At 36.7% G+C, this 16,583-nt stretch overlaps 2 protein-coding genes across 2 annotated transcripts; one reads left to right on the plus strand and one right to left on the minus strand.

The window, feature by feature from the left end:
- Window position 1: 1 nt before the first annotated feature.
- Window positions 2-8,318, minus strand: LOC140785223 (protein ULTRAPETALA 1-like). The gene is made up of 4 exons (XM_073133002.1): window positions 7,781-8,318; window positions 7,308-7,676; window positions 5,061-5,382; window positions 2-476 (listed from the first exon to the last, which is right to left on the minus strand). The coding sequence occupies exons 2-4, from the start codon at window positions 7,513-7,515 to the stop codon at window positions 302-304; spliced, it is 705 nt and encodes a 234-aa protein (XP_072989103.1). The 5' UTR covers window positions 7,516-7,676; window positions 7,781-8,318; the 3' UTR covers window positions 2-301.
- A 3,676-nt stretch (window positions 8,319-11,994) lies between these two features.
- On the plus strand, window positions 11,995-16,219 carry LOC140784085 (uncharacterized). Its single transcript, XM_073131277.1, has 5 exons — window positions 11,995-12,219; window positions 13,132-13,423; window positions 13,521-13,643; window positions 14,633-14,923; window positions 15,700-16,219. Exons 2-5 carry the CDS (start codon window positions 13,148-13,150, stop codon window positions 15,901-15,903), a joined length of 894 nt encoding a protein of 297 aa, XP_072987378.1. The 5' UTR covers window positions 11,995-12,219; window positions 13,132-13,147; the 3' UTR covers window positions 15,904-16,219.
- The last annotated feature ends 364 nt before the right edge of the window (window positions 16,220-16,583 follow it).

Genomic DNA, 16,583 nt, shown 5'->3' on the forward strand with positions numbered 1-16,583 from the left:
ATTTTTCAAAGGAATTACCCATTCAAACAAATGTTTCGCTATAACTTTATCAGCAATAATTTTCTTTTAAGCAAAATTCGACTGGCTTCGTTAGGAAATAAACAAAGCCAATCTTCAAGAAATATCAACTGCTTAATAATAGCTGCGGCATACAATTGAAATATGAGCCTAGTCAACTGAAGAACCTTTAGTTTGAAATTGATAATGACAAATGTCAAAGAACCTTCGTCTAATAATGCCTCAAAAGTCTCAACTCTGAAGAATGGGATCAAGTCCATTGAAGGAGAACCATCGAAATAGACTAGCCTTTCGCATTTTGAGTGAAATCAACACAAGTCTGGCAGCTGCAATCTGAGAAGCGACAAATCTCACATCCAAAGCAGACACAAGTGGTGCAACCTTTACAGGATGGTGATCGCCAACACCCTCTTAAAACCTTGCGGCTTGCTCTCTCCTCTTCATCTTCGCAGGTGACTCTGGTATGAATTAAGGTGTAACTCTTTCTTAGAACACTTACGAAAACACAGCAAAATTGGAGAAAGATGAAAAGAAGGAATTATATCACATTTGAATCCCAGTGTGCAGCCAGAAACCTGACAGCAAAAAAATGAGAATGCAAGACAGGAGAAATGGTGGAGGAACTAACACATGTATATAGGGAAGGAATTTTTATATTAAATGATGGAACAGTTACTAATGTTAGATTATTTTAAGTTGCATTTCAATGTTCACTTCTATAACCTACATACAAATATAACAACGTCAACCAGCTTTAAGCAGAACACAAACATATCCCTATCTGATTGCTTAAAAAACTGACATATCCCTATCTGGCTGGATGAATCAAAAGTATCCATTTACATCTAACAGGACATAAAATCATATACTAGTTGTCGCCTAAGCATTTACTTTTAAATGAGTGAAGTGAACAAATAGTTACAATACCATTTTTTCTAGAAAGAAAAGATAAAGGTTAGAATACATCTATAAATGTTTTCCGGCACAAGAAACATGGATCTAAGAAGTACAAGAAAACAGATCAGCTCAAGCGCACATTAGGATAGACCTATCATTTCAATCTAATAGACTTATACATTTATATGAACATAATCACAGGGAGCCTAAGATTCATTTGAGATGAAAGAACATGATTTCCCTAAGGAAAGTTTAGTTTAATCATATCATTGTGATAGAATACCAGTTCTAATACCCGTTAAACAGTTCAACAAAATTCTGTATATGATGCTTTCCCTGTAGTTACTTCCTAGGTGCCTAATTCTAATCATATGATCTCCTTTCAGAAACAAACTAACAGTAGACAAAACCACAAAACTTATTCACAGCTTCAACAATCACCCTCTTACTTGCAATACAAGCTTTAATGGCCATTTCCAGATAAACTGGCAAATGCTTGGTTGAAAGTTGAAACCCTTTGAGGATGATTCATGTATTGATTCAGCAAATAAGTTAGAATACAGTACTAATCTCTAGCTGATTTGGTTAAAGATATACCTAATAGGTAGAAAGCACACATTGGGAAGACAGATGTCAGTTAAGAATTTAGTTTATAAACAAAAACACAATATAGGGGTTCAAGGCTTAATAGAGCTTGAAAATGCAGAAGAATTCCAGATTACCTAATATTTAGCTAATAACACATTCAGGCAAGTCAAGAGTACTAGGTTTAAAGAACATCACTATTAAAGTGGACCAAGATTCTTCCTGATTAATGATTTCCCAACTTGCAGGGAGAAACTTTATTCAAACAGCTAAGGATAGGGAAAACTACTTAGCAGCACTTTTTCATAGAAATATGGAATGTTTCGTGGGGTCAACTTCCAATCAACGTTAGGCTTCATAACCCTTCCCTGTCCTCCTCTGCCTTACACCCTGTTTGTAATGATGAGGATGAAACATGTAAGCATCTTCTGATATAGTACCCTAAGGCAAAGGAGTTCTGGGACCTAGTGGTATGACAACATAATCTTACTTTCAGGTTCCGCCCAACGTGGTTCAATTGGACTGGAAAAAGGAGGGAATAGCAAAAAATTGTGAGGCAATTGCCATGATTAAGTGTATCAACATTGTGGAAAAGCCATAATGATTATATGTTTCAAACGCGACAAACAACTACTACCCAACTAATTTTAAAGACCTTGCACAGACAGTGGAATCTTTCAATGACCTCTACCGCCTACCAAGAGGGCCTCCCTGGGGAAAAACCAGGCCTTTTCTTCTCTTTGAGCAAATGCAGCCCCTCCTGCTTTACTGGATCAGTTGTATAGGGATATATTGGGTATCTGTTGGGATATCTAGGGTATTGTTGTGCCCTTTTATGAGGTAATACAATTGCCTGCCTTTTACTGAAAAGCCGAGATAAATGCACAATCAAATCATTCTTTCCTTTTCTTTCTTTCCTTTTCAGATGACTACGACAGATAGCTGGTAGCTAAATGCTAAAGAGACTATCTTTCTTGACAAAGAATGGCAGACGAAAAAACTAAGACCACTATGTGGAAACTCTTAGGAAACAAATCTCTTTTCTGTTTCTCCAACCTATTTTTACAACAAGAATTTCACTTGTATAAGGTTTTGCAAGACTTGAACAGAAAACAAAACATATAATAATAACGTAAATCAAGCTAAACACAATATGGAAATCTAAATATGATATTTCTTATGCTTTGATGCATTAGCTTGCTTCTATTGGGTATTCCAAACAACTTGAATCAGAAGCGCTAAAGTATGAAAAGTAACTATCAACTAAAACAATTTAGAAATCAATATAAAACACGGTGTCACTATGGATGGTCGAGTCTAACAATGTCCAAGACATTTTTTTGATGAGTTCGTAAGAAACTTGTGCTGTCAAGCCACCTTAGAAGTAATATAAACAAGGAAAATATGGACTAAAAGTTGCAGACACATTGTCAATCTTGGGCCAGTAAGGTCCTAGAATCCTAGCTTGACTCAACTATGTGACATGGCCAAGTACACCTTTGATATGGAACTACAAAATAAAGCATCTGGATGCATTTCAAAATGAACATATACTATCAAACAAAATTATTGATTCTGTTATTCAGCCAGTATGGCATTGATTCAAAATAAATTAATTCTTCTCCAACTTTACCCAAAGTGTGAAGTGACTCTCTCAGGTTGGTGTGGGGGATTACATTAATATAATCGGTATTACAATTGCCATGGATTATTTTGGGATATCAAATCAGCCCTAATACTTATTCAATTCAGATCTGATTTGACAATGACAGCTAGATTATTTTGGGTTACACCACCTGGTCTACATAAATTTGTCTGCATAAAACGCATACCAAGCTGATTACTTCTCAAAGCAGAATTTGACTATTATAAAAGCTCTGTCCCTCTTGGCCTCTAATGCTGAGGAATAGCAAATCAAACATTAACTATCTGATTGTCAAGAGATATCATGTTATATGGTTGTTTATGATGGCAAATCAACAGTTAATTCTAGTCAGTAAACTTGGTATAGTCAGACACTAGTTGCTAAAAAAGTGATCAGCCTCTTGTAGCTGAGAGAAAGCAGATAATATAGTAGAACCTGTTCTACCCACTTTGGCATAAGCATGTCTGAGAATGTTATTCGAGGTTCAAAATATCAGAACTGGGATTGTGATCGGCCGTCTGAAAAAATGATACATATCAGCTGTATCGTTTGTATAGACCGTTTCGGCTGCTAGCACCAAATTTCAAAGACTATTTTTAGTCACAAAAAATCTAAAAATTATTTTTAAATACAGAAAAAATTCCAAAATTTAGAAATTAATTAATAGATAATAGATAAATGTAAATAACTTCATATAAAATATAAAATTAAAAAAGTACTATTCTCTCCATCTCACCCACTCTCTCACACAAATAAAATAATTCTATCTCCCACTCTCCTTACTGCCAAGTCTCCCTCCATCCTTTTCTTTCTTTCTCTCAATCACTCTCTCTCTCTCTATTTTCTCTCTAGCCTCTTCCCTCCTCTCTAAAAACAATCCCTCTCTCTCTCTCTCTTTCTCTCTCTCTCGCTAGCAAAAAATATTGCTGCAGTAACAAAGATAGAGAGGAGGACGAGGACAGAAGAAAAAGAGAGGAGAGGCTAGAGAGAGAGGGGGGGAGGGAACGAGTTTGATAAAAAGAGAGAAAAGGAAAAAATGCAGAAAATAGAAAGAAAAAAAACATACTCAAGCTCGTGGTAGCCAGATATTCATCAGAGATCATCGGACGTTGACCAAGGTCGGATCCTTGTCTCGCCGGACATAGACCAAGGCCAAATTTGTTGTGGATGGTTTGAGAGAGGGAGAAAGAAAGAAAGAGAGAAGATCTGTCATGCAACATCTCGGGTCGAGATCCCATATCGACCGATCTATCTTGGTATCGGCCGATAATGCAATCTATTGGTCATCCAACAGGCATAAAGCGGAAAAATATACTTCTACAAATTGAAGAGTCTAGAACCATAATGCTGTCGAGCATTACAAATTGGTGGGTTCGTCAACAAGATGTAAAATATATCTTGAAGTAGATACATGGAGAAAATATTTCTACAGGCATGCCAGCATAAATACTAAAGCATCAAGAACCGAAGGCGATTATAAAAAAGCAAGAAGCAACAGGTTTTCAATCTTTCAGTCTCAAGTGACAAAACAATGAGAGAGAATTAAGTCAACACAGGATAGAATAGCTCTGAAAGCACATTCAGTATATAGATCTAATTTTAGGCATATGTGCACACAATCTAAATAAACTTCTTCAACTGCACATTGGAACCATCAACATTCACAATCCTGTTGAATATGAATTCAACATACCAATGAACACATACCACCAGAACAGAAAAACTATTAATCATAGCTTCTACATGCCAGAACAGTTGATGCACAAGTAATAGCCAAACTCTCACCATGAGGTAATTCAGCTAATTCTTTCAAATAAAAAAATTATACTCATGTAAATATTCAATTGACTATGTGCAACAGTATGAGATTAAGAAGAGAATCTGGCAAAGTGGCAATCCACATAAGTATTCTTACTTGTCAAATGTCAAGTCTGAGCATTTCCAATTGAGATTTGCAACAGCATCATGATATATGCGGCACTCTTCTTTGGTCCGGAGGCGAAACCTACGCTCTTTGTTACATCTTCTACAATGGATGAACTCGTCGCGATGACATGGTCGTCCATTAGGACCTTTATGTGAGCCATTAGCTTTCAGTGACTGGTTATAGTATCTAAGCAACACTGTCTTTGCCAGTGGAACTTTTTCCCCTTGAATGATAACCCATACATTGTTCTTCCATTTCCTTGCAGTTTCCCGTCCAGAATGTTTCTCAAAAGCAGCTGGGGTCAATTTATCTGATGATTCAGTAACATAGTCAGTTACAGCTAGGAGTTAAAAGTACCATCAAGCACCAGATATAATTCATGATATTATTCTCAGATATTATTAATGCATTATGGAGACGTGCAATCATATAATTTCGATTGTGAGCTAAGACAGCAATATAAAAGTATGCGATTAGAGACAACCAAGTCCCAAAGATTACATTGTATGTTTTATAGTTTAAGAAGTAGATTTGCTTATGTCTAATGCAGATTTATAAGCATAGATCACTCTACAGCTAGCTTGAGCAGATAATGTTACTCTGGAATATTGCGAGCAAGAAATGAGTCCTCTTTGTGGCACAATTGCACCTTCAGTATGGTGAACTTGGGTATCAAATAAAAAAAAATTAGAATAAAGCCAACTACATCATTTAATATAGTTGAGCAATCTTGAGAAATTTGTTTTCTTTCTGATACAATCTCATAAATCTCAAGGAACTAAGAATTATTCTTCACAGTTCACTTATCCCTTTCCAGGAAAATCACATATGCTGCATTCCACTTTTCCAAAAAGAATTTTGCACGTTCTTTCAATCCAATATCGTCTTCCTCATTATTTGGTCTATCATTCAAATTGCATAAGAGCATCCCACTGAGCAACTTCTAGGAAACTTTACAATGGGCAATTGTAATAAATGCTGCCAAGTCATGCTCATGCCCTGATCAAAGTATTCGACAACACTTTAAGGTAGAAAGGATTTAATAATAAGATGCATGAACAAGCTGATTCATTATGCAGAGCTCTTCCAGATTATAATCTGAAGAAGTGACAGGAACACAATCCAGGCAGAACTAATGAATTAGCTTCTCTCCATCATGATACACAATTTTCTAAACAACACCCATCCACTGCCTAATTAGATATATTTTTTCTCTTCCTAGACATTTTAATCAAGAAAAGTACCAGAAGCAGATTAAATTACTCATACATACAGAATAGGAAGATGAAAATTGAAAACACAGAAACAGCCTCAACCCACTTGAGATTCTATCCTCCTAATTCAAGACCTCCTGTACACAACAATCAAATTTTGTTACAGAAACTAATGTCAGAGATTCTATTCTTTTCTCTCCTTTTGTTATCAACAAGCAACTGACTGCTGATAGTCACAACTCATGATTACCAAAGAACCTGTTTCTTCTGATTATGCTTTTCCTCATATGCTATTATTCGTTCTACATGAGAAGAACACAGGACGAGCAGAGATAAGTGAATTTTCTCGAGAAAGATGTTGTAAAAGAAAGCCTAGATGGGTGGCACTAAGAGAAAAAGGTGTTTGCCTATTATCATAGGGGTATATCCATTGATAGCCATGACCTGAAGCTAAAGAACTCAAAACTGCAGCCTTAGGTAAAATAACATCATTGAAACACAGAGAATAACATTCAGAGGATAACTCCATGAACAGTGTAAGTTGAAGTTGCATAAGAAACAGCCATTCTTATAATAGAAAGAAATATTTCAAACCATGGAGCATGACCATCGTGACAAGCGACTTTCAAGGACATACAGAAGCAAATTTCCAGAACCAAACTGTAGTAACAGGCAAGTACAGGACATAGAAGATCATACATCACCAGGTATTCTCCATTAACAACTTGCATAGGCACATACACCGAAGAAGTCACATTTTAACTAAAAAGATCGGCAAGACATGCAAGTCTGGAGAAACAAGAAGAAAACACCTTGCATGGATAAAATATGAAATATATCAACCGATGCATAGGTAGGTGAGCTTATAAAAGATAGAGCAAGCATGATCAAGAATCAAACACCATATGTGCATCGGCATGAATCCTTGCCAAAAGATAACCAACATCAACAAAGTAGAGCACACAAAAATGAAACATCTACAATGGATCAAGGCACCATCACATGAGACGATCAGACTCACCTTCGTTACAGCCGGGCGTGCACTCACAGCTGACCTCCAGATCGCCGGAGGCGAATACCCTAAGCCTCCCCACAGCATCCCCGTAGCGATGGCTCGTGCAACCACATGTCACCTCGACAAAGTCCCCACCTTTCTTCAATCCACTCATCTCGCTCAACTCTTCATCACTGAACAGAAGGCCCACGTCTTCTCCCATATCACTAGCCATGTTCTCACCAGAGACGACTCAAGAAGATATAGAGAGAAAGAAATCTTCTAAAAAAAAAGGTAGCCCTTTTCGTGAAGAAACCGTGATAAGGAGACGAAAGACGAATTGGGTTCTCTTCAAATGGCCATTAGAAGCTTAGAAACAACCCAAAATGACGAAACCTGCGTCAGAAGATCTGAACGTCAAACCTAAAAGAACAACCAAAGAAGAGTTCCTAAAAACTCTCCGTAAAAGCGATCAAAGAAGAGATCTTTGAGGAACCCACGTCAAAGAAACAAAGGGAAACGCACGGTGCCGCCTCCAAAGCGCGTCCTTGAAGAACCCGAGATCTACCGGGATACGGCAGGAAGGTAGGAAACCCACGCCACAAAGTACCAAGAAAGGAATCTCTACCGCATACGCCTCTCGCCTAAAAAACCGGCGGAGAAAGGGATAGAACTAAACTTTTCAAAGATTATCGACGCTTCCCATTCTGCGCCCCCCCCTCCCTTTCAAACTCTTCTCTCTCTATCCCTCTCACATACACAACAAACCAAATCCCGCAGCAAATGGTTTCTACTGGCGATAGAGATGGGGAGAGAGAGAGAGAGAGAGAGAGAGAGAGAGACCTGGCTATTTTGGGAATCCCAACAAGGGCCTACTCAGCTAGCCTCGAGATGCTGTATACATAAGCGCCTGCCTTCGTGCATGACATGACATGAGAAATATATTTCATTGCATTCACTTAAGTTTGTTGGGTAGGGAGAGAGAACCGGAGAAAAGCAAGTGGTGGGGGAAGGCAGAAAGAAATCAAAACTCTTATCACTCATGTGGGGGAGAAGACGAGGTTATATAAAGCTTGTATCTTTTCTTTTCTTTCTCTTTTTCTTTTTTACCATTTCACACTATAAAGGGTCCCCCTTCCCTATGTTTTCATGTCTTTCTCCATACAAAAATCATACTTGGATTTTGGGCCACCAGGGAAGGGGTTTGCCTCCCTCCTCTAGCTCAAAACAAAACTTCACCGACCTCCAATTCCCTTTTTTTTGTTTCCTCTTCCATGGATCATCACACTCAATGCTTAATTTTTACTTCAATCAAGTATGAACTATATTATATATATTTATATATGATGTTAGTTTTGCATCTAGCAGTAGAGCACTGCAAACACAGCCAATATGCTGTAGTCCAATCAAATAAGTGACCAACCAATACTATACTGCAAATAATGCGCATTTAAGATACCTCTCGGTTTCCTCCTCGTTTCAGGAATCAGGATACAAACAAAACAAATCTAGCTTTCTCTTTAGTGGTAAACTTCCACTCTAAAGCAACTCACGTTTTTCTTTTTCTTTTTTTCTAATCTCAGATTGTTGTTAAGATATGCGTTTTTGGTAGAAAAATGCAACACAGAATTGAATGGAGTAAAAAATAAAAATAGAAACAAAACAAAACAGTAGCACTAATGAGACATGAACCTTTTATTGTCCACCTATTCTTGTACTTTTCATCTTTGTGCGGTTCGAGTTACTCCAGTCCTGGGTCCTTCTTACACTACTTACTCGTCACCAGCTTTCTCTCATCTCTAAGTAAGAATCATGGTGTCACTTATCAGTCTCATGTCTCTGTCATATCTCCGGATGTCCCATTATATGATTCCTTCTCATGAGACCACTGGACCTTTTCTTACCCTGTCTCCGCACGCTTTCGAAAGCTAAGATAACTATTAATGGATCTTAATTCACAATCGACTTCATCTCTTTTAGTGATCTAGTTCGTCTAAAGTTTTAGTTATATATTCTCCATCTGATTGTGAGTTTCAGTTTTATCAAGTATAGTCACGTAAATTTCTTTGTACCTGCACATAAAGTGATTTATAAAGTTGTTTCTTAAATGGCTAATTCCATTCCTTTAGGCCGGAAAAAGCGACTATCTTTTAAAATATATTATTACATAAATCATCAACAACTATAATATCAATTATAGCAAAATGAGTAAATTCTTTTATAACGGATGGTAGGATTGGTCAAAAACTCTGTGCAAAAATATATATATATATATATATATATATATATATATATGTTAGTAGCGGCGCACAGTTTGCATGATGGTTGTAGTAGAAGTCCTCCAAACTCTGGACCACATTATATCCTAAGCTGATCAAGCGTTAGCAAAGAATACGTTAATTTCACCTTTGCTGCCTCTATCCGCAAAGTTGATGATCATCGTAATGTAGTGTCACAGAGAACTGAAATCTGGTTGTATGAAGTGATTGGCATATATTTGGGGCATGCATGAATTCATTCAATCTTTAAATAAAAAAAATTCAGTGAAGTCGCTCGGAGATCGGAGTGCCTTAGAAAGAAGGGATGCTCTTAACTTTGGTTGACCTGTCTTTGGATTGGCAAAATCCCAGATATAAGTTAGAATACTTTTTGGCTCAGTGGTAGATTAAACACTAAACATTGGAAACCATGTGGAAAACCGAAATCTGTATCTAAATTGCGCTTCTCAATTTTGATCGGAAGTAATGTTAGCCTTCAAAGATTGAAGAACAATGCAAGGAGTATTCTCGCAAAGGTCTTCAATCAATTGGGCATCAAAACAAAAGGTGTCTGTCAACAGAGGAATGGAAAGTAGTCGTGCTGTAATTCATGGCTAACAACTGCATGAACACTTTAACAGACAGAGGGCACTGCTTGTTCTGGGGAAGGTCAAGAAGCAAGTTATATCACCATCCAGATAAAAGGAGGACTGGAAGCAAAGAGTTGATGACTTTGTACCATGCATTTGGACGCATATCATGCATCAAGAGTCACCATAAACTTGTTTAGTTATAATGAATACCACATGCCAAGTTGCATTATTGGCCTACTAGTGCTTATATTTACAATATAATGTGAGTTCTCCGGGGGGTTAGGCTGTAGGCTTTTAGGATACCCAAATATGCTCTCTCTTGGGAGTTGGGGTGAGGAGTTAGAATGTTTATATTATAGAACGGACACATGATTGCCAAGCTTTCGCCTCATGATTATAAATAAAACAACAAAGAGCTAGCATTTCAAAAGCTTTGCTAGATCTCTCGAGTTTGTGACACAAGTTTAATTTGCCCCAGGGAATGGCTCTAGTTCCTTTTTTTTTTTCCTGAAAGCTTCGCTAGGTGAAAAGAATAGCTCGTTGATAGGTACTGTTTAAGTGATCAAAAAGTACACGAGGAAAACTTTTTATTAATCGATCGGAGTAGAATGGTCCCCTAGTACTAGTAGATGGAGCTCCAGATGAGGAAATGGAGGAGCATCTGATCCCCATCTACGAGTACACACACACACACACACACAGAGAGTGTGCTTTCCCTATTCTTTATTTGTGGGGACAGGGGACACCATGTAATTTATAGCTCTCGGAAAAGATGATGGAGCTCTTAGTATTTCCAAAAGTACTACTTCCTTAGGATCACATGCAGAATATCTTTATAATTGTGCAAACCTTTGGAATCTCTGAACACTTTATGAGATCCCCTGCAGAAATAACATAGCTCTTTGTATTGGTATAGGAGCCATCGATTGGATTCACAAGCCTTCCAATGCTCCTTTATCTGAGGTTATAAAGAATAAGATGGTTTACATTGGTAGTAGGAGTGATTTAAAGATGGTGATTTGTGAAGAATGTGAAGTTTCACTACATACTACCCTGATTATTGATGCGTAGAACATCTTTAAAAGTTTCAGAAAAATATTGTTCACGTGACAATGAGCACATCTTGAACACTTGTAAAGGCATATTTATTGAGATACATTAGAATTAGAATGCTCATAAAGTCGGTGTCAATGTAGGAAGCATTGCAGTGTTCCGAGTTCAGTTGACGAATAATGTATGTTTCGAGTGCTTTTATTTAAAGAAGACTCCGGTGGATTTTTGATGATTTCTTTTTCGTTCTGCTGCTTCGTTCCTTTTCTTCTCTTCTCTTCTTTACTTTTTTTTCTCTCTATTTTTAAATAAATATAAGTGTTAAATATATTTTATCCTTTTATACTTATATCTAAAATTAATTTACTCCTTGTACTTTAAAAATTTTCAAATCAGTCTAAATACTTATGATTAAATTAAGACAGTTAATTTTTTATTATTAAATTTAATGACTATTTTCATAATTTTGCTAAGTTGTATTAAAATCTGTATATATTTTCTAACAAATACTATATGGGCATTTTAGTCATTGTAATATTATTCAGTAAGTTTAATAAAAAAATTAATAATTTCATTTTACTCGTGAGTACTTTATGAGGATTGACTTTAGATATTGTGGAGTATAGAAAGGTAAAATAATATTTTGAGCAAAATACATTTAACACTCAATATAATTAGAGTGCTCACTTTTTTTCAATGAAAAAAATAAATATTATCGAAACCAATAAGAGATGATTTTATGCAAAACGTACTTTATAGTAAGAAAGAGAGATATGTAAATATATATATATATATATATATATATATATATATAAAGTAAAAGGATTTTAGGATGAGGTAAACATTATGCAAGAAAATCAAAGGTAAGAAACGAAGGAATGACCCGAGGTAGGTTGCGGGCGTCACTCGTCAGTCCGTGTTAATTACTACCCCGCGGACGGCAGACCCCTACTCCCCGATTTCCGAGGCCTCTCTTTCTCCGCAGCAGGACGACTCAGATCGAGATCTCTCTGTCTCCCTCGGTTCCCTCAATCTACTGTAAGTGCCTCGTTGAATCTTTGATCGCCGTCAGATCCATCTACATCCATCTTTCTTGTTTCTTGTCGAGGAATCACGCTTCGATCACACATCATCTTCGATTTCGAGGATTTTATTTACTTTTTTTTATTGCTGAGGTTTTGCCCTGACTCCATAAGCTGGATTTCCAGTTCAATAAGATGCAATTACGATTGCGATAAGTTACTCGTGGAGTATTAACGGAGCATATGCTAAATTGTGAAAGATGAAGTTGTTATTCATGATTTATGTACTTTTCTCTGAGGTAGTTTAGATTAAGAATTCTTTTTTTAAAAAAAAAAAAATTGTATGTGTTCGGGGGTCAAATCGAGTGCTATCATAAATTTGTTTACTACTACATGTCAGTTTTGGGCATCTTTACTCTGCCAAGGGAACTTAAACTTGAATGAAGTCGGTTCTCCATACTGGTGAAATTTGCGGTCTTCATTGGGCTTATCTCAATCGAATGTCAACATAATTAATTAATTATCAGTGCTACTTCTAGCTTGTGCTTGGTGTAGTTAAATTATCCCTTGTTTTATTTTATTTTCTGTTAACCACACATCATCCACCTAAACTTTTCTTGCATATGTTGTTTCTTAGTTGCCGAGATTTTTTATTATCCTTCAATCATGGGACTCGAATAAAAGTGATAGTATTTTCATTAAGTTGTCGACCTATTTACTATATAGGTTTTACTTAGCCCTTTTCATATATTAATTCAACTATGAATTCAGCAAGGCACTCTAAATGAACAAAACAAACAATTTTCCAGTGCTTTTGTGCTTATCTCTCTTGAGTAGAGTTGTCCGTGTGGATGCTTTACCTATTTTAACAGTATTACGGCTACTATCAAATTTTTATCCTCTGATAAGAGTGAATATGAATCTCCAGATTGCCCTCTGCCGCCATGTTTCCGCAGATGGATATATGGACGATGGACCGAGCAACTCTCACTCTATTGGGGGCTGCATGCTGTGTGATGTTGTCAATGCATTTTACTGTTCAGTTGCTAACACAACATCTTTTCTACTGGAAAAATCCGAAGGAACAGAAGGCTATAATAATAATCATACTAATGGCCCCTTTATATGCAATTGATTCCTTTGTCGGTCTTCTAGATATTCAGGGCAGCAAAGTCTTCTTCACATTCCTGGATTCTGTTAAAGAATGCTATGAGGCATTGGTGAGCTCCTAATTTTCAACAAAAGCATTTATCTTATGCATATTATTTCTGAAGGCCTCTGCGAGATTTCATCAGCTCTTGTTTATGTGGTATTCAGGTGATTGCTAAGTTCATGGCATTGATGTATAGCTACTTAAATATCTCTATGAGTAAGAACATAGTGCCTGATGAAATCAAAGGAAGGGAGATTCATCACTCTTTCCCTATGTCTCTTTTCTTGGTATGTTTCCAGTCTCATGACTTGGTATGGTAGTGTAGTTTTTGTTGTTTGTATGTTTCTTCAACTTTTGATAGCAGTATAGCTTATCTTGTAATTCAGAAGTTCTCTTCCATTATGAAAATGTATATGTCACTGCAAGAAGGTTCAAGAAAATGAAAAAACAAGTTAAAAAACATAGATAAACTTTCAGAGAGTGCAAGAAAGAGATATGGGTAGTGGATATCTGGTTCCATTATGAAAATGTACATGTCACTGCAAGAAGGTTCAAGAAAATGAAAAAACAAGTTAGAAAACATAGATAAACTTTCAGAGAGTGCAAGAAAGAGATATGGGTAGTGGATATCTGGTCTGTGATATTTGCTGTTTTGAGTTACTTATAAAACTGCATTATGTTGATGGACATAGCCAAGATTATCAACTTTTCATTATCTGATACTGATCTTAGAGTAGGGAGACTGTTCTTTCTTTGTGAAATGATTTAATTGCTCCATGAGTAGTATTGGTTTGGGTTTTCCGTGAAGTACTAATTCTTCTTGCATAGAAATGTACAAACTGTTGTGTTCTTAATCAGTGAGCTATTCTATGTGTTTTAGATTGTATTTTCTGAAGGATTTGGTGTGTGACAGTAGCTGAGCTCTCCAGTCCTCCACTAATCTGCCTGTTCTTTGGGGTCAAGGATCTACATTATCAATATTTCAACTGCCAATCTCTTCTGCTTCTTCGTGCTGTTAAAACCTTAAGTAATTCTTCAAGTTGTAAAAATTGTTATTTCTATCCTACATAGTTCATCTATGATTAGATGTTATTGACTAAGAAGTTTGTCTTCTAATGGCTGGCTTCCCATTATTGAGCATTATGAAAATCATGATTTACCAAGAATGCTGCAAATTCTCACTACAAAAGCTACTCATCATCTTCATGTTGAAGATAATTTCTTCTTGTTCTTCTTTATATGTCCTTTACAAATATTTGATCTCTCTTAAATGCAGCCCCGTACTGTCCGACTAGAGCATCACACACTGAAGCTTCTCAAGTACTGGACATGGCAATTTGTTGTAGTTCGGCCAGTCTGTTCTGTTCTAATGATAGTACTTCAACTTCTTGGGCTTTATCCTAGTTGGGTCAGCTGGACATTCACAATCATATTGAACATTTCAGTTTCCATGGCATTGTATGCGTTGGTTATCTTCTATCATGTTTTTGCAAAAGAGCTGGCACCTCACAAGCCTATGGCAAAGTTCTTGTGCATCAAAGGAATTGTCTTCTTTTGCTTTTGGCAGGTAAGTTTATCTCTTCAGTTCTGGGTAAATAGGAAACATGACAAACTTTCACTATTTTTTGTCATGTACACTGGAAAGTTATTTCTTGTAGTGGTGAACTTGCTAAGTGGCGGTCAGCACATCATGACTTCTGATCAATGCTTTATCATCTTTAAGTAGAATATTGATGATTAAAGATATCCAATATTCTCATGCAAGGAGCACCATGCTTTAGAAACAATTTAAACAGCCTATTCAGTTTGTAGAACCCATTTTGTCTCCAGGCCACTTATTTCTTTTAATTATTGTTGCCAACATTTACAGTTCATTGGCAAGTTAATATTAGATCAAGGTGAACATTGGATGAAATAGGGCAGTAGTGTCTTTTGTCCAAAAAAGAAAGGCAAACATTGGTCTCATTTTTCAGAAGTCATACATAAATATTCAAACATGAGACAGGTGCTACTGCACAAACGTTTATAATTAGCAAACAATCAGGTCTGTAAAACTCATACTTGGACCTGAAGAGACTTGTTTTAACTTTCATTGCTGTCACTAATTTAGATAGTAACAGCAACTTAATAGGGCGACGACATAGGTTGAAACATCTAAGCTTTAATAACAACATTGAATAATTGGTTCAGATCTTTTCCTTAGATGAATCTAAAAGATTTTTGAAATGTGTGTCTTCTCCTACCTCCTACTTCATTTATCATATCATCCGGCACTCCTAGAGATTGTTATTCATGCCCTTTATGAAGAAAAGGAATTGAAGGTTGGAGTTCTTTTGCTTGCAGGGAATTGCACTTGATGTCTTAGCTTCTGCAGGAGTAATCAAATCACATCATTTTTGGTTGGATGTTGAGCAAATCGAGGAAGCCATTCAAAATGTTTTGGTGATTGTTGAAATGGTCATCTTCTCTATCATCCAGCAATATGCATATCATTTTGCCCCATACAGTGGAGCTGACAGGACAAAATTTGAGAAGAAGAATGAGTGAATCGAAACTTCAGAGGGCAGTTCTGTTTTATACTGTTATATGGCAAATTTGGTATCTGTATGTCCAGAGACGGTGTTATACTGTAATATGCCACATGGTATCTATATGTTCAGAGATACTGAAGCAAAATAAGTAACTTAGATCAAGATGCTAGTCCTCATCAGTTGCATTGCACTACCTTGTTGGGCTCAGAGTTGACGAGTTAAGTTGCCTAGTTGTTGTTAAGAGAGAAACTAGAAACTTCGGAATTTTCAATCTGTGCTGTAAACCTGAACGCAGTTTTTGGTATCTGATGCTGAAGCATAGAATTCTCACCCTTCTTTTGCTGCCTTCCACTACTGTAGTGTTGTTGCTATTTTCTTGCCCCTTTCTGAAGGGTGTCATTACACAATCGACTTTACAAGCAACTATTACCTATTAATGCTTAAAATATGAAGTAACTTTATTGAAGACATTTACAGGTTGATCAGTGTACCCTGTCGTTCCTCCGGGGCTTTGTAATGCAAACAAAGTTTACAGAACGGTTACCATCGACCAAAGTCGTTCAACCCTCATCATTTCAAGTGTTGAGGTACAAGGTAGCTATTAAAAAATGACGTTTTTCTATGGAAGAGGCTTTGAGCAATCTATCATCAATATGCCTACGGAAATATGCTGTCAATAGAAGACCTTTCTGGGCT

This window comes from Typha latifolia, chromosome 3 (assembly GCF_019914945.1).
Source record: "Typha latifolia isolate L0001 chromosome 3, TyphaL0001v2, whole genome shotgun sequence".
NCBI classification, from domain to species: domain Eukaryota; kingdom Viridiplantae; phylum Streptophyta; class Magnoliopsida; order Poales; family Typhaceae; genus Typha; species Typha latifolia.

What these genes read in the sequence shown, in the direction of transcription:
- LOC140785223 (XM_073133002.1), bottom strand. Translation starts at nt 7,515, where the DNA reads ATGGCTAGTGATATGGGAGAAGACGTGGGCCTTCTGTTCAGTGATGAA. An exon ending in CACGCCCGGCTGTAACGAAG is followed by an intron (nt 5,383 to 7,307) that starts GTGAGTCTGATC and finishes CTGAATCATCAG; the next exon opens with ATAAATTGACCCCAGCTGCT. An exon ending in TCAGACTTGACATTTGACAA is followed by an intron (nt 477 to 5,060) that starts GTAAGAATACTT and finishes AATTCATACCAG; the next exon opens with AGTCACCTGCGAAGATGAAG.
- LOC140784085 (XM_073131277.1), top strand. Translation starts at nt 13,148, where the DNA reads ATGTTTCCGCAGATGGATATATGGACGATGGACCGAGCAACTCTCACT. An exon ending in TCCCTATGTCTCTTTTCTTG is followed by an intron (nt 13,644 to 14,632) that starts GTATGTTTCCAG and finishes TCTTAAATGCAG; the next exon opens with CCCCGTACTGTCCGACTAGA. An exon ending in TCTTCTTTTGCTTTTGGCAG is followed by an intron (nt 14,924 to 15,699) that starts GTAAGTTTATCT and finishes TTTTGCTTGCAG; the next exon opens with GGAATTGCACTTGATGTCTT.